General features: G+C 33.7%; 2 protein-coding genes across 3 annotated transcripts in view; one reads left to right on the forward strand and one right to left on the reverse strand.

The window, feature by feature from the left end:
* Positions 1–21298, forward strand: part of LOC125057171 (netrin-B-like) — a 131529-nt gene that overhangs the window by 12784 nt on the left and 97447 nt on the right. The gene's annotated exons all lie outside the window — the stretch shown is intronic.
* LOC125057173 (bombyxin A-3 homolog) lies at positions 13283–13645 on the reverse strand. Its single transcript, XM_047660682.1, has one exon. It carries the CDS (start codon positions 13630–13632, stop codon positions 13312–13314), a length of 321 nt encoding a protein of 106 aa, XP_047516638.1. The 5' UTR covers positions 13633–13645; the 3' UTR covers positions 13283–13311.

Here is a 21298-nt window from a genome sequence, read left to right on the forward strand (position 1 = left end):
CGAAATCCCTGCCCACATACGATTATAGGTATATTAAAAGAACTATGCAGTTTATGTTACGTAAACATTGATAACTGTACAAAAATGCGGATTCAATTCCTGATTTTTTATATATCGTGTACTGTCTGTAATACGTTTATAATTTGAATGTTTAAAGAACTTTATTTCTCATTACAAAAGAAGGTATTTTTATTTACATGAGAAACTTAATATAATATATGAACGGGATACACGTCGCCATCAGTCGTCCCAATTTTAGTCTACTAGGCTCATTCTGATGTATCTTTAATGTCCTTTTGAATTGGTTAACCGCGCTAATATTAGGAATTTTAGACGGTAATTAAATAATTCCACTCCCTCATACTTTATAGACTTCTTCAAATAATTTGTACGCGCCTTCGGCAAGATAAGCTAACTCGCTCGACGAGTATTGCGTTTAGTGGTGTGTTTGATAGCAATTGCTTAGCATGAACACAGTAAATTCTTAGCCCAAAAGTATGATATAGAGCCGGTCTCCCTACACCTAGTTCAGGGGCTCCAATATCTGCTAAAAATATAACTTGTTATTGAATAAAATATTTTGAATTTTTGAATTAGAGAGAGCTACCGGAGCAAGAAGTCAAGTATGACTGACTTACAAATAAATTTCTATTGAACATATCACACCCTAACAAGGAATTATCTTAAATTTCCGTTGTATAAGATTAATTAATCAGATAAAGAGTCGTTGCTAAAGGCTAATTACATAAATGTTAAATTACATTACCTTTGTGTAATGAACCGTAAAAACGACATCCTTACATAAATCCTTTTACACAGTCGTTGTCGCCTGATAATTAAATTAATTGTAGGATTTATTCAATACGCTTGACTTATTAATTGGGACACGGCAATTTAATATTAAAATTACCCACCTGGGCGTCAATGAGGTCACTTCTATAAAAAAAGGGCAATTCTAAAGGTTTTGGGCTTGGGTTTCTGTATCTGTTTCGTGATGATTTTTTGTAATGAACAAGACAGGTGGTCAGCTTTCTGTAGTGAGATATTAAGCCTAAGTCGAGTAAGTGTTATTTGCACATATGGAACAAAAATCTATTTGTATACAGCCGCGATTAAAACGATGACCTTAGGGTTAAGAGGCACATACCTTAACCACTGTGCCAACACTGCTCTACGGGGTCACCTCTATACCTAGTCCGGCCATAAGTTCTGTTACAAATGAAAATGCATATTTTTCAACTTTTTAATTATTTTGAATTTGGAACACGTATATATATTATTTTAAAAACCCGAGTTTCGCCATTTCACATATTTTTTCGAGATTCACAAAGTGGGTGGAGCCGTCGGTCATATTCCAGACACTTCAAAAGCTTGGTATCAGCCGTATGTTCGTATATCGTACTATAAAAAGATACAACATCATTTCGTCTGTCGGAGACCAGAAAAGATCGGGGCGGCCGCGTGCTGTTAGAACTACAAAGGCTGTTAATGCTGTTAACGCCAGAATTCGTCGAAACCCCATTAGGAAGCAAAAAAAATTATCGCGAGAATTGAAGATTCCTGCTAGGACTTTGTCACGTATAGACATGAAGCTCGGTGTTTATCGTTGATATATACAGTTATACACCTATATAAAATATCGAATCATAAATTTAATAACTATTATTTTACATTTTTCAAATTATTAAAGGTTGCAATTTGCTTACGAAATATACGTATCGAATCGTTAATGTGTTTTTTACAAACATTCTAGTTTTTTATTAACATTCAACGAATGGTCAACTAGTTAGAAACAACCGCCCACGGTTTTGTCTCACATTTATAAATCCTTTTACACGATGTCGTTGCCACAACTTAATTAAATTAAAAACGCGTTCTTTTCCATTCGTTTTTTATCCGTGTTTGTAATGCTTTTTCTATACTTTTTTTTAATCGGAACACGGTCGCGATCACGCACGCCCGCTGCGGATTATCATTCCTTACAAAAGCCACTGTGCGCAAACACCACCCTTAACAATGCCATTCGAAATGTAACATTACTTTGTAGCCAATAAAGTCGTATTTTAAATGATTATTATGATCCTCTATTACATAGTTCGATTTTTAAATCTCCTAACCATAACACCGTATCGATTTAAAATAGTTTTTATACAAAGAGTAATAGAGTATATCTTGGCCCGCGTGGGTCCTTGTTTGACAATAAAGGAACGCGTGTCTATGCATAATAACATCTGCACACACTTATCAACGATGATTTGTCAACTTTGAAATATACAATTGAAATTGAACCTTATGATACTTGAATTAGAATATAATTTATATTAATGTTATAAGGATTATTTTCTTTAGTGGGAAGTTTTTAGAAATTCCTTCATGGTATGACTTTTTGTATTGAACGTACGAACACTTTACCTGCTACGTAAGTACTATTTATTCTGTAAAACCGGTTGCATAGAAATCACTTATACAAGAAATTGCAGTAATAATTAATTATAATTCTTAAATAAAGTAAAACAGAAATCATAAGAAAAAGATTGAATACTCTCCTACTCTTAAATAACATAAAAACATATTTCAAATGGAATTTTAGCAATATTATAGTTTCTCCCACATTACTTTATAACTTTGCCCTTGATTATGGATTTTACAGCTTCATCAAATCTGATAGAACAATGTAAGCCAAGGTCTTCTTCAAGAGTTATCATAAATCATTTTAAATCCATTAATCGGTGAATCGATAAATCAAAAAATACTCCTACTAACAATATCTGTTAAATGTATACTCACAGTTGTTCATTAAGACATAACGGTCACTTAAAGATGATTGTCCGCCTTAATATAATCTTCCTAAAATCGGTCATAAAAAGACAAACTATCTTGCATCCCTTATTTCTTTAGCCACTTTCTTCACTATCGATCCAAAATTTTATACATTCTCTAACAATCTTAACCTGTTCTATGCTGAAAAATAATTCTTCTTGTGCAACAGTAGTTTAATTATAAAATTGTGATTTTAATGTAGAATTTGTTATGAAATGGAAAAGACTAGCTGCCCTCGGACGCAGGGAATCCTAGTGTGGGGGCTAGTGCACATTCTCTTCCATCTTTTTGAAGTTATACTTCTTTAGGCGCGTTATGAAAAATTGATGAGAGTGAAATTTTACGATGCACGCGCACCGTGACACAAAATTAACAGAGTGAAGTTGCCCACGGAAGATGCTACGGCATTGGACATAATTTAAAAACAACATTCGAATAATAATAGAATTTATGTTACACTTAATGTATGAGAATAAAAATAAATATTTATTTATTTAATTTTTCAAATGTAAACTGAACTTTATTGACTATAAAGACTGGAAGTCTTTGATTATTTAATTGTAATTAATTATTTGCATGCAATCAAAAACTATTTTTAATAATGCCAAAGAAGTATAACTTCTTACGCGCGTACATAAGTACACGCACCCTTTTTTTTAAAACTATTATTGTGTAATAAAGTTATTTTTCTTTTCTGCATACTACTCCTCCTACCTACCTTTTTCTTCATAGAAGAGTACCTACCAAAAGGAAAAAGTTAAAACTATAAAAATGTTATTAGCATATTTGTCACGATATGTACGTGGAATTCTTTAAATGTGTTTAGGTGAAAGATATAATGTTCTTGGAAATGTACATGATATTCGTAGACTATCAATGATAGTAAATTCAATATCCTCGATTCGCTGCAAAGTCAATTTCCTAACCATTTCCATCTAAAATCAATTTATAGGTGGCATTAAATTTAAACTGATAATATTAACATATACAATATACATTATACATACTGATTGGCACAGATACCTTGCCTATAAAATATGAAAATGATCACAGAAATGGATTATAAGGGTTATGGGGACTGTAAGGTTGTAGCTGGCTGACCTTCTGAAGTTGGATGAACATTCTTAGAGTGGAGTTATATAGACTATGTTATTAAAACATCAACGTCCTTTAAAAAATGTCTTCTTAGAACTAAACGCTACTTAGATATTAAGTTACATAACGGTGCGACGTAAATAACATTTTAAACAAAAAATATTAGCAAAAGTTTATTCGTTTCAAGTAAAATTTTACGGTACAATTGTTAGATTTGATGACCATATTAAGTAAACAACTTGTGTCAGGGTTCCCAGATCTAGTTAGCTAGCTTTCAGAGAATTGCTACTGAGGAACTTGTAATACCTGACAATAGACAAAGTTGCAGTTTGTATTTAGATTTCATACAAGGAGCTAGGGTTGTATGCAAATGCATGGAGCGCTGTACGATATTATGCCGCTCTTATAGTTTATAGTGACAATATCAGTGGGAGTCAAGTGAAGAGACACGAGCGAGCTTTAAAATGCCAAAGCTCGCGCCTAAACTTCGTGTATTTTATGTTAAAAAGCTTGAATTTGTTGCGAGTTCTTCTCGTCCGTCCGACGCCCTTGTGAATTTAGTATCATTTCACGTTCTTACTGTTTGCATTAATCACTTTGTTGATTAGTAGAGCATAGTTAAATTTAAGGCATGCCGATTATCATACGTTGTTCAGCTCGTTCGTTCAGCGCACGGGTAACTAGAGCCAAAATCATCGTGTTGAACTTGCTTATTCTTTGCACCATACAGTCGATCAGTTCACATTGGTCCTCGCTATGGAAATGAGCTATATAATTGTGTATGCACGATCTGAACATCGCATCGTCTGCGATTGTTTATGGCCAGACGTGTGTCGCACATTCACATTATTTTCACTCTTCACCTGTGACTCCGTACTTTTACCGGATCGTTCAGACAATATATAATGCTATATTGAATGTTCATAGGATATAAAAGCATTAGTGAAAGAAGAAATAAAAGAAAATGCAAATACCTTTCGATGGCTCAAATCTGCAGGTAAATTTGGTCCGATTTCTAACGATTGTCTGGCATTACCCCTCAATAAAAAAATGCCCATTTAAGAGGCCCATGACACCATGAAATCTCTTGTCTCTCTCTCTGAAATGTCTCTCATGGAGTTCCTTCAATTTGAGTCAGTATCGAATTTACGGGGTATGCCTGCTGGTGTGTTTGCATTGCGTTATAAAAATATTTTAAACATTGAATATGTGGCTTCAAAACTGACAATACAATATGTGATATACAATAAAAACAATACAATATGTATACAATAAATAAATAACAGTTTAAAAAAACTAAAAAACACGCTTTTAAAGCACATCAAACTAAAAAGTGAAAAATAATTCCTAATTTAGACTGAAAATGGTACCTAATGAACAAAAAATACTGGTATTATTGTGAAAAAGCGTGGGTTGCTCTATAGACGAAAAATGTGGCACAGAGCGCCCCACGCTTTTTTATTTATTTTTATTTTTTAGTTAAATTTTTTTTTCGGATTATTTCATTATTTTCGATCTTTGACAGGTGCGCAAAATTTGAATAAAATCTGTCCGTTTAAAGTGGGTCAAAATCGAGTCCGAAAGAGTCGGTTACATACATTACATACAGGTGAAGCTAATATAAAGCGTGTAAAACGCAGTACATAATATATATGTATATACATATATATATATATATCTATAGTAACAATAATTCAGTATTGTTACTATAGATAGGTATTTTTGTATTTTTATTTAATAAAAAAATCTAAAAACAAATAGGAAATTGTTGTTCTAAAGAGCGATAGCAAACATTTTGTTTCCACTATGGTCACATATCAAGAGAAGCTTATTGCCACTGTTATTATATGATTTCGCATTCACACGGATGCTCTCACGTGTCGGATCTTATCACTTGCCGTTGTTATGCTCTGTGACGTGACCGAACCAGATTTGTGCAACTGACAAAATGTGAACTTTGGGTCTTGAGACAGAACCTTTTATGCAGTTGTTATCGCGAAACTAATTTGTATCATAATGTTTGTCGTGCTTTTTCGTACATATTTGAAGAAATAAAAAGCTTTTTTATCTTAAACATAACTTAGATGTGAAAAATATGTTTTAGTAACATAAATATTATGTCGTAGTTTTTCTCTATTATCTCACTAAACCGGATGCGCAAGATGCTATAGATAGTACCTATAGAGATAAAATTTATTGAATTTTTGATAACATAAGATTTATATATAAAAAAAATATATTAATAAGCAGATACAGCAATGAAGCCAAAACCAGGTATTGCAGCAGCGCCATTGGTTTTTTTATCAGTTTAAACAAAATTGTCTTCCAGAATCTACGAGTAGAAGTTAAAGTCTTCTAGAAGCTATATTAAATATAGGAAACAAATTAAATGCTATGTCTATGTAGATTAGACAGCTAAAATTTGTCGCATTTAAATCAGTTGAGTAATTCAAGAATTGATCGAATCAAGGTATATTATTATTATTTTATGGGACAGAAGGCAAACGAACTGGCGGGTCACATAAAGTTAAGTTTTACCGCCGGTCATGGACTTTCGCAACACCAGGAGGGTTGTATGTTCGTGGCCGGCCTTTAAGATAGAGGTAAGCTCTTCTCTTGAAGGAACAAGTGTCTGAAAATGCGCTCTGTCGTGGAATTATTAAATATTAGAAGAAGATATAATCTTATATTATATAAAGATCTCGTGTCACACTGTTCGTTCCCATACTCCTACGAAACGGCTCGACCGATTCTTATGAAATTTTTTATGCATATTCAGTAAGTGTGAGAATCGACTACTATCTACCTTTTGGACACCCCTTACCCCTAAGTGATAAGGGGTGTTCACCCTAAAAAAAATATATTTTTTAGACAATGTTTTTTGTTTTTATTTTTTTATGATACAGCTTACAAAAATACATCCATACAATAAAAATATTGAACTAAAAATTTTTTTCCTAGAAATAATATACATGGCAAAACAACGTTTGCCGGGTCAGCTAGTATATAATAAAATACTTCAGTAATTTGTATAAAATAAACCTCTTAATTGGGTTACAAATGAACAACATTTTTCACTGAACCGCACATATATCATAATTATGCACGATTTCTACATAAAACCAGAATGCAATTCGTCTTGTCGTTTCGACTTGACATTATCTTAACATTAACAAGTAAAAGTGCTTCAATCTTAACATTTTTATGTCCCCAATGTGCCAACTGCGAATGTCAGGATATAAAAATGTTTATGGCTCTCTTAAATAGTACATTCCTATTTTATTGGTGCATTAATATTTTTATTTGTTTGCTTACATTCATAAGACAATTGTTTTAGATATTTATTTGTGTTTGCATCTCACATATATAGATTTATAGAACAGGGGGCACATGGGCAAGAGGCTCACATGATGTAAAGTGATACCGCCGACCATGGACTCTCAATGCCAGAGAGCTGTGGTGTTAAGGGCGTTTTAAGAATTGGTACGCTCTTTTCTTGAAAGACTGACTTGAAGACGGAAGAAGGAACGAAGATGGTATCAAATAGCCACTTCTTCCTTGTATCTTAATCCTTCTGTGTATCATTTTTGTTTACCTTATAAGCTCACCCAAAACACAAACGCCACTAAGAATAAAATGAATTAAAAAAAAGTCGAATTGGTTCGGAAATACTTCAGTGGGCAGCTGGTTCCACATGCTGGTGGTGCGCGGCAGAAACTTATTATACGTATATATAATATTTATTTATAATATCTAAAATGAAATCTGACTGCGTCTATCTATCTGTATGTTAGACTGGAATTCATGGATTTCTGAGGAAGGAAGGAAGAAGGAGACGATCAATGTTTAAAATGAAACATATACCTACAACGCGGGCGAAGCTCCGTGCAGAACTTCTTTTAAAATCCACCAACCAAAGCTATGTTAAATTTTTTATTAATTAAGGTTAACAGAAAAATATATACAGATTATATTTTCGATTGAAATATGTTTGTTGTTTATTACGAAAAGCGGTTTAATAAAGCAATAAATTACCATAAACGTTAAACATGCAAATGTATTTAATCGCAATTCAAATGAAAATGTCCGAGTTATAATTTCGACATATTTACATGTCCTGTGCAAAAGCCTAGATCTAGATTTGTTGCTACAGTAAGATCTGCAACGAATGGGATTTAAAGGCCTAGTGCATACATCCAGCAACAAATCTATGGGGTTAAGTTTAGCGATATGTGTTATAGATAATTGTACATGCAAGTAGGTAAACAAATTTCTAAGTTTGACACACATAATTTTAAAACAATAAAACTGTTGCTAAGGTTCGAAAGTACGACCTCAGCTTTGAGAATCAGACAGCACATTTATATACCAGGGGGGGAAGGAGGTTCATCTGATGTTAAGTGATACATGGACACTCCCAATGACTCAGAGGACTCGCAAGTGCGTTTCCTTTAAACAATCAGTATGCTCTTTTTTAAAGAACCCTAAATCGAATAAGTTTGGAAATACTTCAGCTGGTTCCACACATCTGTCCGAGGCTCTCTCTCAGTTTCATAGCGCACAAAAATATATCTTTGCTAGCTTGATCGATGTTTTATCTCGATCCTTATGAGCTTTTTCACGGAGAGTTTTTTCTAAATCATATTAAATATATTGCTTATATACAGATATAGTTTTTTTGCAAAATTTACTCACCTTGCCGCCTTGTACTTATCATTATCAAATGTCGTCTATCAAACTATTTAATCACTTTCCTAGAAGTTATTGATCACTGCCGTGTTATGCTTTCAAAGGGAAGGTGATTAAATTTTTAAAGGCAAGGTGCGTTATAACGTGGGCGAGTATTTAGACCATAAGTTTTGACAGCAATTATAAATAACGTAACTCATTATTATGACTTTATGAAAATTATAATGACATTCGCATGCCTATTTTTATATGGCTAATAGTGCGCTTTTTTATAATTAATTAATTGAATGTACTACTTTCTTGGAAAATTATTTATTATTTTTATTAAAATACATTACACGCTGTAGCTGTAGGTACTCTCGGTACCCGTTACGAATACTGTAAGTGCGTGTTGCGCTAATTTCACGACAAGCGCTGAAACACTTTGAGAACGTCATGACGACGACGTTACATTCGGCCTGAGTTATGGTTCCTGTTTTCGGAGCGTTCTCAATCGTTTGGATACGCTGTACCCAATTGTATTATGTTGTGTAAAAGATTTCTGGTGTAATATGTTTCGCAACTTTCGATGTATTATAAAATATATAAAAATTCTCTATCTGTATATCTGTTTCATTATCATTTCTAAATCTAATAAGGGTGATGGAAGCCTCCTGTGCCTGCACGCCGTCGACTTTTTGGGTCTAAGACATGTCGGTTTCCTCACGATGTTTTCCTTCACCGTTCCAACGCACGTAGAAAGAAAATCCATTGGTGCAGAGCCGGGGATCGAACCTACGACGTCAGGGATGAGAGTCGCACGCTTAAGTCACTAGGCCAACTTACACTACAACCTACAACTTACTTATAATACAAGTTAGTCTCGCAAACTCGCACTTATTAGTGTACCTACTGGAAAGTTTTAAATTACGGTTCCTTTTTTTGTGAACATCAGTATACTCAATATAAATCTATTATAAATTAATTTACACACATCTTTATCACATAATAAATTTAAATATATAATCATCATGTAAAATGTGCGACGCTGTATGTGCCACGCATGGTCGTTTTAATTGGATCATCAAACACTACATCTCTTCCTTCGATCAGTTTTTTTCACAAGCAATTGTGCAGATAGAAATAATATTTCCCTGGGCCTGGTTCTACGCACTACCGCGAGTCTACATCAACTAATACTGTCAAGTTATCATGTTGCTTGTGATGTAAAGTGGGATAATTTAAAAATCCACTCTTTCTGTCATCGGTTATTTTCAGAGTGGTTGATCGGACGAGTGGCTGTGAGCACGCAAACCTGTCAGTCCAGGGACAGACATCGTTTCTCTTTAAATGAATTATGACACTCAATTTCATTCCATTCGCAATCTTAAGCTAATTGATATTTAAACATTCAGGTTTTAAGTTCTTATGTTATCTTTCTGTGTCCTATTAGTTACTGTTCATTTAATTACAAGGGGTTTACTTAATTTATGTATGAACGAGAAAAAATATAATGATATTGAGCAGTTAAAGAATTATTTAAATTATTTATTTATACGTTCTAAATGTGTATGCCTAAAAAAATACAAGAAAATATGACATCACAAATTTAACACACATATACACATCAATTATACTAGAACATTAGTACTCTATCAAAGGAAAAAAAATGAAAACATAGAAGTACAAAAAAATAATACTAAAAATTAAAAATTAAATGCTATCGTTATTGTATAAATGAAAATGTCATCACATCTCATCACAAATCTTTATTTTGTATTTTGCTATGAATCAACTCCCGATCTGAAGAATATTTCCAGCCGTACGAAGCCGGTTAATAGTTTTATGTATATGTTGTATGTTAATAGCTAGATTTTTTACGCTAAAATTTATTATAAATATGTATGTGGTTCAGTGTGTACACATTCATTATATTAATTAAATTTAAATCATATTATTCTACTCTTTACTTACACTGTTTTTCATAGTAAGTATATAATGTTGACAAGAAAAAATATGCCATATGCAAATATGGGAAGGTTTATTTAAAAAAATATAGATTTTTTCCTTTCTGCTTTCTTGGTTTATCTAAAAGTGCTTCTTTGAATATTTCGGTGAGACCACACCAGCACAAAAACTGTATAATGCCTCTGCGACCTTTGAGGGGTCACATTTCTAACCTCCACGAATTTCCTAACTTCGTACAATGTAACTGTATGTCTAACTTAATTTATGTTATACTAACTATACTACCGACATCTTCTAGATATTTCTCCTTACCAGGCATGAAAAAATGATAAGCTGTTGAAAATTGAATGAATGTTTTTAGTGCTCTTATATATTATATATTTTAAGACGTCTTTTTGAAATCCCGGATCTCAATCTCTGTTTTGATATAAAATATGCGTGACGGCTTTTGAGCTCATTCACTCTTGGTTAGAATTTTTCCTGATCGAATTACGTGATATAATTTTTTATATTTGCAACATTTTAACCATTTAGCCTTACTTAATAGAAAAAAAACTAACTTCTCACTTATTTTAAAAGAAAATATAAAACACGGAACACGTTAAACGGTCAGGATGCTCATCTGATGTTGAGCCGTGAGCCGGAGGGCTCGCGAGTACATTGCTGCACTTGTTGCAGCTGAGCATTGTTTGACTCCAATGGCACTGCAAACCTGGGTTTTACCATAAGATTTCTATATCATTTTCCATAACCAACCAGGTGATAAGAATCCTGTACCCAATCTCAATTCTAATTCTGTGTCTGTGATACTGTATTTGGTTAGTTTAAAATTAATATAGAATATTTTCACTAAAAATATTCTACGTACCGTTACTCCGAGAGAGCGGAATCTGATGAAACTTTGATGATTTATTTGTAAATAATTGCGTTATTTATGGCACAATAATTGCTCTAACGAATTTATGATGTGTTATTGGCGGCCGTTACTAATTGTAAGACACTAGATGCCGCCTGTGGCAACACCGACATTGAGAGTATCTGAGATTATCTTTATAGATTGAAATTAATAGCCAGGATTGGGAGGCAACTTGTGCAAACTAAGTTTTCCATCTCTAATGAGGTCATAAGATTTTTTTTATAGAAACGTTAAGGTTCCACATAGTGGAAAAAGCTAATCAGTTGTGGAATGGATGAGGAACGTAAAATAGTATATATATATATATATATATATAAAATAGTATATATATATATATATATATATATATATATATATATACTATTTTATATATTTATATTTATATTAGGCCTGATGACCTTTAGCAGGCATCAGTCTCACACAGACTTGCTTTTTTCATAAACAGAAGTATAATATAACTGTCACTTCCTTATGTCCTAAGTTTAAGTTTTTGTGAGAAAATAAATAAATAAATAAAATAAATAAATATACCCAGTTCTTATATTATATATCTTATATTGAATATTAAAAGCAATATCCTTGTATGCGCCATGTTTTTTTATAAATTCATTCATATGCCATCCTATACTTAAAACATTTACATAGAAAATATATTTTTATTATATAAAACAGCCTGGTAGTTAATACCGGAGACCCCAGAGCTGGTGCTGTCCTCACTCAACGAATAAGTATCGCAATACAGTGAGGGAATTCTGCCAGAATTAAAAGGTAGGGTAACTTCGCCAAAGGGACCAAACGTTTTTCATTTTTTTAAAATTATTAATATTGCTATGTAGGTAACGAATATTGTAAATGCTGTATATTTGTGTGTTGGCAATGAACAGAACATAAATTTGATGTTAATTAATAAACACTTACTATAAATAAATTATTCCTTATCGAAATGGTAAATCAATAAATAATATTGTGGCAGATTTAAAAATTTTATCACTGCTAAGATTTTTGTTTAGAAACGTTGGAAGATTAATCGACGTCCCTCGCATACTTTATAATAATTTATTGTGATTATCGCGTTTCATTATAAGATTATAAGCGGATGGAGTATTTGTTTTAAACACATCATCAATAAAACTGTCATCTTAAAATATAAGAGCTGGTCGGTTACCTAACACCATTGTTAAGGGTCTCAAGGGAAACGAGAGAGCGTTGATGCTTCTATATATACATAATAACATATGTAATAAGAAACTAAGGGTTGGATTCAGAGTCATACTTATCATCGTAAGTATTACTCGATACGCCGAGTTGTTTAATATACTAAATTCGGTCTTATACACGTCAAATCAGTGTTTAAATGTATAAATGCATTACCAAAGTATATAATTACTTTGGTTAATTTCTAATTGATTTGATAAGTTTTGATACTGAGGCCAATGAGACTTTTTCTTTACAATATAATATATAATATTTCTATTAATATCTCGGGTAATAATGATTATGATTCAACTTGGGCCACGTGTAAAGACCGCGGGGGTCAAATAAATTTATATGAAGGCTCTATTACTTGTCGGCGGCGAATGTGAAAGTATTTTATTTATACAGTCTTGGATCTTGAAAGCTGTATTAGTTTATGGCGAGCGCGGACTATAGATGGGCTGCCATTACTTACATTCAGACCTAGGTTTGCGGATATAGCGCTATAAAGATTATACGTACATTTTTGTGAGTAGTTCATTAATATGAGAAAGGCTTTAAAAAATAAGATTATTAAGATAAAGTAAGTGTATGATTACAAATTGAAAATAAAACATCTAATAAATTAATAGTTTATTGCGATCCATAACTTAGCAGTAGGCCATAAGTTCGTCTTCCGAGCAGGGTTTCATGCAGCACTCCATCACGACCTGTCTTTTGGGGCGTCCCAGGCTGCGAGCCCGGCTTAGCTGCAGCCAGGGTTGAGGTAACGACGGCCAGACGGACCAGTTATCTTGGTGCTCAGTTCTCTCGTGCGCCAATGGTCCATACATAGACCAGTCCCCTCGTTTGTCCTCGTTTGTATCACACAGCATTGCCAGCGCCATAGCCAACCTCCTCCCACAGTAAACACCTTGTGCTTCAGCTGCGCTCGCCATGCTGATTGCCACCAACAAAACTAGTACTTTCATGTTGCTCACACGGTTGCTTCTCCGATGTGTCTTCCGTGGAGTTTACCCGCCTGTTTTATACCAGTTTTACCTCATAATGAGAGCTGAATATGCAAATCTTCAGGTGGGCTTGACACCGCATACTCCACTGCTTCTAATGTGAAGTGATAGGTATGTAGGCTTTAAGTGAAAGGTCATCGCCTAAGAATAGAATTAATAGGAGGTAAACAGCTCTTAGTATTAGGTAACATAGTTGCAAATTAGTTGGCTGTGAGGTACTTATATATCTCAAACGGTTGAAAAAAATTGAAACCAATATTAATAACAAAAGATTTCTTACGAAATGTTCTCTTAAACTGCAGGAGCTTTCGGTCGTTAGAAAGTTAAGTATTTTTAAATTTTCGTTAAACCTTTTTAAATATTTAAAAAAGTACGATATCCGAGGTTGGTAGATGTATAGATAACAATCTCGTTAGCGTTATTACGGTCTAACCCGATACGTTGCGAGTGTAATGACGCCGTAATTACAGTTTTATTCAAAACCAATTAGTTGGCGATTGAGGTTGGACGGGGATCTGTGTATTTCGATTAATTTAAGGCTATGTTGAACCAATAGTTCTACACATAATATACGCCATACATTTAAAAGATATATTTTTTATTATATAGGATTTCTGGTGTAAAAAAGGAATAACAACAAGCACTTAAATACAAAGAGAATATGTGAATTTAAAGTGAAAAATATTATTTCAAATAAATTTTTTAATTTTAATTTGATCTGTAATTACGATGAAAAGGATTAATAATAATTTATTTAATAAAAAAAATTCAGTTAATTTTTTACATTTTACTGTCCGCAAAAATATATTTACATGATTGATGATGTCATCAAATATATGTTATATCAAAGTTTTGCCAATAATTATTAGTAATCTTAATGCTTCTATATTTATATACCATGGACGTATTATGCCCATCAACGAATGAAGTAGAGGAATTTTCTTTAACTTTCCGTGTAGTAGGATCAAACAGTTTACGATCTCGTAAACTCAGCATTGTTAAGCTTTACTCCTTTCTAAAATAAAACAACAAGAGTAACATGCCTTGCATTTCTACTAAGAATAATCTTTGAACTTCCAATGGTTTAATGAAGAAAATCACAAAGTTGGGCCTTCCAAAAATAAAATAGCGGCTTTCGACAGGATTTAAATTGGTACCATGGAGGTGAGTGACTCCTGCAATTAGCTATCTTTATCCTACATTAGTTTTTAGTCTACACTTCAGAAATAATAAATATTATAGGTATTTGATATCTACAAATTGACCCGCGCTTAGACATTCTAGTAGCCCACAATATCCCATATATTAATTTGTGTATGGACCATTGGCGCACGAGAGAACTGAGCACCAAGATAACTGGTCCGTCTAGCCGTCGTTACCTCAACCCTGGCTGCAGCTAAGTCGGGCTCGCAGCCTTGGTCGCCCCAAAAGACAGGTCGTGATGGAGTGCTGCATGAAACCCTGCTCGGAAGACGAACTTATGGCCTACTGCTAAGTTATGGATCGCAATAAACTATTAATTTATTAACTGTTTTATTTTCAATTTATAATCAATCACCTATTTTGTCGTGATAATCTTATTTTTTTAAAGCTTTTCTCATATCAATGAACTACATATAAAAATGAACCCAGCAACGTATACCTAATCCGCAAACCTAGGTCTGAATGTAAGTAATGGCTCAATTGTCAAAATATTTACTGACACTATGTTTAAATCGACATTATAATAAAGAAAAATATCATAATTTATAAAAAAAACATACCGAGTCAGTATGTCGTCTTCTTCTTCACGAGACTTCACTATAGAAGTGTAAACATACGATAAATTATCACACTATCACTTTAAGATAACAATGCTATCCACTTAGCGTTATCGGGAAGATCTATTGACTCATCTCATTAGAACAATAATCAATATTGTTATAGTACTGTTATGTAAAGTATATATAAATATAGGTTTATACACTTAAAAATTACGTGAATGTAGTGATTGTCTTTCGTTACGAGACAGGGGGCACTTACAATTAAATTTTAATCGCCCATGGGCAACCTGAATCCGCTGCATTGCTTAATTTGTAAGTAATACTTTGTGCCTATTTTAGGACTACATTGTCTTCTCATATAATTATTTAACTAATGTATACAAAATATTGTAAAACTTATTTTAAACGAGTAAGTGTGGAGTTTCTTTCCCATTCTTCTTCTCTCTTCCACACACTTCCTCTTCTCCACACGAAACTACCTTTTGGAAGGGGCATCTAGAATCGTCTTTATATTTTATTTGACGTTCAAAAGTGCCATTTTAGGTGGTCTAATTGGAATAAATGATTTGACTTTGACTTTGCCAGGGGCTTTGCAAGTGCTTGTCCGGACTTTAAGAATGGAGCTTTTATTCAAGTTGTATTTGTTCAGAAATAACTTTAATTCGTATGTTGAAAAATATATCTGTTTAATTTTTTATTTCAAAAAATCCATATTTGCGAATCTGTGTTTATCGATGAACTAGTCATAAACAGATAAACTTAAAATAAGAATGATGTTTGTGTGTATGAGTTATTCAGCTTTGTGTGTAACAAATTTAACATGATGTTAGTATGGAGATATAATGTTACAAATGTATTATATGCTCTTAACACCATCCTAATGAGATAAAGGTATAATATTATAATCAACACGTCTTTAAGAGAGCGGGTGTATAAAGTTAAGTGCTTTAAGTCATATTAGAACACCTCTCAGTCAAAGTAACGTTAAGCCGCTCAAAGGCCGTCAATGAAATCTACGTGAGATTTCAGATGAGATATGATTGTGTGGTGCAAGTGGAAGGCAATAGAATTAAAAATTTAACCCCAATTAGATAAACGGAAACCTAAATAAATATCAAACTAAAAAATTCAAAATTCAAAAATCATTTATTCATATAGGTAACAAAATGTACGATGTGTATCGTCAAAAATATAGAAATGCTTCTAATTTTACATTTACTGCCAGGTCCCAAATCTTAAGTAATTAATAATAATAAAATAATACACAAAGACAATTTATCATAATTACGGTGATGTAATAATCTTTGGGGAAACAGGTATATTTATTTATATGACATCGAAGCGTATAACCATATGTGCCATATAACAATGGAGACACATTTTCTCATTAGATACTTACTCTGTTGGCTTTGCGACCTCCGAAACGAGTAACTTCCAGTGTCCTGTGTCACCTCCCCCGAAATTCTGTCGGCATTTCATAAGACAGACTTATTTTAAATTACACGTTGAAGTAGAACCTCATCATTCGATTTTTTAAATTTTTGTGATAGCTTTTAGTGTATTATGTTTTTGGGTCAAATTTAAGGTTTCATTCTTCTAGTAGGTTTGTAAGTATGCAAGGGGTCGATTTGCCTAAGAATTTGGTATAAGACGTTAAAATAAGCTTTACTTAGATATGTTTAAAACATATCTTACAAATAATTTAAAAAGTGATTTAAAAACACGAGCGTTTATAGCTTAATCTACATTCTTACATTGCTCGCGGCGCTATCATCGCCACATGATACAGTAACTTTGGCTGAGTAATTATCGACAATCAAATAGTAACGTCATCAAGATATCTTAAACACGACATCGTCAACAAAAAATGCCTTTTTATTACTCCGCACTGTCTCCCTTACGTATTTATTCAAAATACAAGTTGCATATAAATTGCCGGATTTACTATCGGCCACTGTTATTCATAGAAAAATGAATACCATCGAAAACATTGCTTATAAAAAAAACAAATTTCCCAACGCAATTCTTCTGCCGTAATAACCAGAGAGTGAGATCCATGTAATACCAAGTCAGTCAATTTATTTAATTGTGAAACTACTCGTTCAAATTGTATGAAATGTGAAATATACCCACAACTAGCCGTTCAACCAGATTTGGACGAAGTTTTTAACGAATTGCTTTTATAAAAGGCTTCTCTTTGTATCACAGCAGCATCGTTAAAATTAAGCTAAGACAATGAACATCAAATAACCTTTCGGATGCACTCACTGAAATAGCTAACTATAAACTTATTTATAAACTACTCGCCTATTCCTTTTGTCAATCCACGGCATGTGATTGGTCAAGCAATTGTTGTCAAGTGATAGATATGAATGGCACGCTAGAAATGTGTCTAGATCTGATTAGATTGACTAATTGTTGTCATAGATGGGAGATAGCTCGTTAAATAGCAAGTGTTTTGTGCGTTTTGTGAACTATTGTGAGGCAAAGTATCAGTATAGTATAAGTAGTAGTATCATCTCTTATTCTTCCCAAACTAATAAATACAATTACTCCATATCCTGACTGACAATTGTGTGCCTTTCTTCTTGGTAAAGAGACAATGTAAGAGGTATGTACTCAGGACTTATTATTCTAGTATAAAATTGTGTATCGACGGCCACCGAACCGTTCTTTGTGGTCCAATGGATTTAGAATTGTTTCTAATAACAATAATTTTAACACAAGTAAAACAAACAATAGTTCTTGAATGCGCGTGTTCTAAATAAACTCGCCCGCGTCAATCATAATATGAAACTAAAACGTGATCTATACTAAGTAATTTTAGTATTTGAATAAGCGCACAGAACCATTATGTTAATAAGCGTGGAACATTTTCATAAAGTATAATGTTGTTGCATTACTTTTATCGGACCTGTTTTAAACGAGACAAATAGAGTTTTGATTGATACGACAACGGAGTGATGTCATGAATTATTTAACTATTGATATAAATTAACACCTTTCACTTTCTCATGGACACTAAAACACTAATAACATCAAGGGGTTGGGGTATTCAGACCGGATATTGTACTTAGATTTCAAAAAAAGTCAAAGCCAAAATCATTTATTCATATAGGTAACACAATATATACTTATGAACGTCAAAAAAAGGAAATGCTTTTAATTTTACATTTACTGCCAGTTCTCAAATCAAGGGTGTAGAACGGAAGAGAAGAACTGGCAATAAACTCTCCGCCACTCTTATTAACCTCCAAGTTTTTTGTAAGGAGCTGCAACCATTACACCATGTTTCACATGACATCTAAAGTGATTAATAATAACAAAATAAATTAAAAAGGATTTACTATGGCAAATGTATATAGTGGGTAAATGGGTACAGTCAGAAGAAAATCTCCGCTTTTTATCAGCGTTCTTATTAGATAAAGATTTCTGCGTCTGTTTAACCTGTATCTTCCAACCTGGATCAATTTCAGTTTTTCTGGAAGTCGACGGACTCTCGGGCTACACGTCGTATTAAGCGTCTTATGAACTTAAGAATTCGAAATGTGATCAGTTGAGTCCTTCTTTAAAGAGGAATTCTTCTGAGTTGCTTCTTCTCAGTTGTATTATTCATTGGTCGTGTCACTGTAAGATCTCTGCTGCCCTGCTAGTGATATTTCTCTACTTTCTTCGGTCTATAGCTTCCCTTAGCGCAGCTGTTATGGGAAACCCGTGATTTTGAGTACACAAATCTTAAATATACTCTTGCGAAAACGGTTAGGCCCCCGTGAGTGGCAATTAAAATGTTTTACATGATTTTGTTGGGGTAAAAAGAAATTAATTTCACGATGAAGAAAATCACTTATAACTTAGGGGAAGTTCAATGCTTGTCAAAGCTTTAAGTGGGGCAGTCGATAAGCTTTCATTATGCAGTCGTTATCGATTAGATTTTAGATTAATAGGTGATACGTTCAACAACGTTAGATGCATGGGCAAACAATTGTTCCGGCCGATCATATTCTCACTTTTCAAAATCACACAAAAATTCCCTTTTAATAAAATCTTTCTGATCAATCTACTGTGTCATCATCTTCATATTTATGGCTCCTGGGGTGTTCCTTTAACCGTGGAAATAGCTAGAAATCACTAAGAGCTAGGCCCGGTCAATATGGACGACGTTCCATCAATTTGAAGCAAACTTCTTGAATGGCATCGCAAGTCTGAACTAATGCGCGGGCGTTATCTTCTGTTGTTCCAATTTTTAAATAACAGATATACCAAAAGGAATAACAAACGTGAAATAAATAAATCAGTGTGCGCTACAACCTTTTTAGGTCTGGACCTCAGATATCTGTATCTGTTTCAAAATCATTTGTCAATCTAATAGGGAAGTAGGTGGTCAGCCTCCTGTGCATGCCGTGGACTTTTTGGGTCTAAGGCTAACCGGTTTCCTCACGACGACTTAATCTGGTGAATATTGCTTCTAACGATTAAAATTCATCTTTTCTTCTCACTTTTTCATATTAAATATCATGTCCCCAAATATGATGATATATTTTTATTATTCAAAATTGAACCCAAGTCCTTCCCGTATGCATACCCTGTTCGTGACATAAGCCACTGAGCTGTAGCGGTTCAAATTAAATAAGGTAGCATCACGTATCACAGGACAGGAAGTGTGTGCGAGTCCGAGAGTGATCTAACGACGCGGAACCTCGCTTTGATCAAATGGTACAGTCCCTTGCAACTGTACATATCTTTTATCTTCAAAAACAGATTAACATATATTTAGTCTATTTTATATAATACAATCAATCAAATTCAAAGTCAAAAATCATCTATTCATGTAGGTAGTTCACAATGTACACTAAATAACGCCAAAAATAAATGTACATTGAATGTTTCTAATTTTACATTTACTGCCAGTTCTCAAATCAAGGGCGTAGTACGGAAGAGAAGTACTGGCAATAAATCTTTAAGAGGAAATTTTATTATTCTTTGCGATGCGATTTTTTTATATGATAGGAGAGAAACGGGCAGGAGGCTGATCTTATGTTAAGTGCTACCGCCGCCCCGCGACACTGACATTGTCGGAAGTGAGATACCGGCCTTTAAGAATTAACACGCTCTTTTCTAAAGGACCCTAAGTTGGATAGGTTAGGTAATACTTCAGTGGGCAGCTGGTTCCACATAGTGGTGGTGCGGGGCAAAAAATACCTTAAGAAACGCTCAGTTGTGAAACGACGGACGTTGAGGTGATACAGTTGTTATTTTGGAACTTAGCTGCCATTCGAACAACTCCTCTGAACACTCTAGATGGTAAATGCGGTAGATGATGCAAATGTACCACGTCAAACTGCTTTTATAAGCTTATTTCCATCTTTCGTTCCGTAAAAACCTCAGCTTGTTATTTATATATTTAATTAAAGACTTTTCTCCACAACTATACCCTATGAAACCATATTGACTTGTGTTCTCGACTGTTTTGCAACCAGCCCCCAGTGTTCAATGGTGTTTCATTACATCCCCTGCCACTAGATCTGTGACTATCGCACTTCAGACACTCCAACTATGATGGAGTCAGCAACTTTGATGCGTAAATTCATTTATATAGATGCGCTATATCATGTATATATATGTGTATACGACTTATAATTACTTTGACTGGACTCTCCATTGCTGCGAATTCATTTTTTTTCATTGATTTCTGTTCTTACAATTATTGTTTTAACGTAGGTATTTTGTGTTTCGCGTTACACTCTCATCGCTGAGATCGTAGGTTCGATCCTCGATAGGCACCAATGGACTTTCTTTGTGCGCATTTAACATTCGCTTGAACGGTGAACGTAAAAATCGTGAGATACCCAGCTTGCCTTAGACCC

The sequence above is a fragment of the Pieris napi genome, chromosome 16 (assembly GCF_905475465.1).
Source record: "Pieris napi chromosome 16, ilPieNapi1.2, whole genome shotgun sequence".
Lineage (NCBI taxonomy): Eukaryota > Metazoa > Arthropoda > Insecta > Lepidoptera > Pieridae > Pieris > Pieris napi.

Excerpts from the sequence above, each read along its gene's own strand:
- LOC125057173 (XM_047660682.1), bottom strand. The coding sequence starts at position 13,632 with ATGAAAGTACTAGTTTTGTTGGTGGCAATCAGCATGGCGAGCGCAGCT.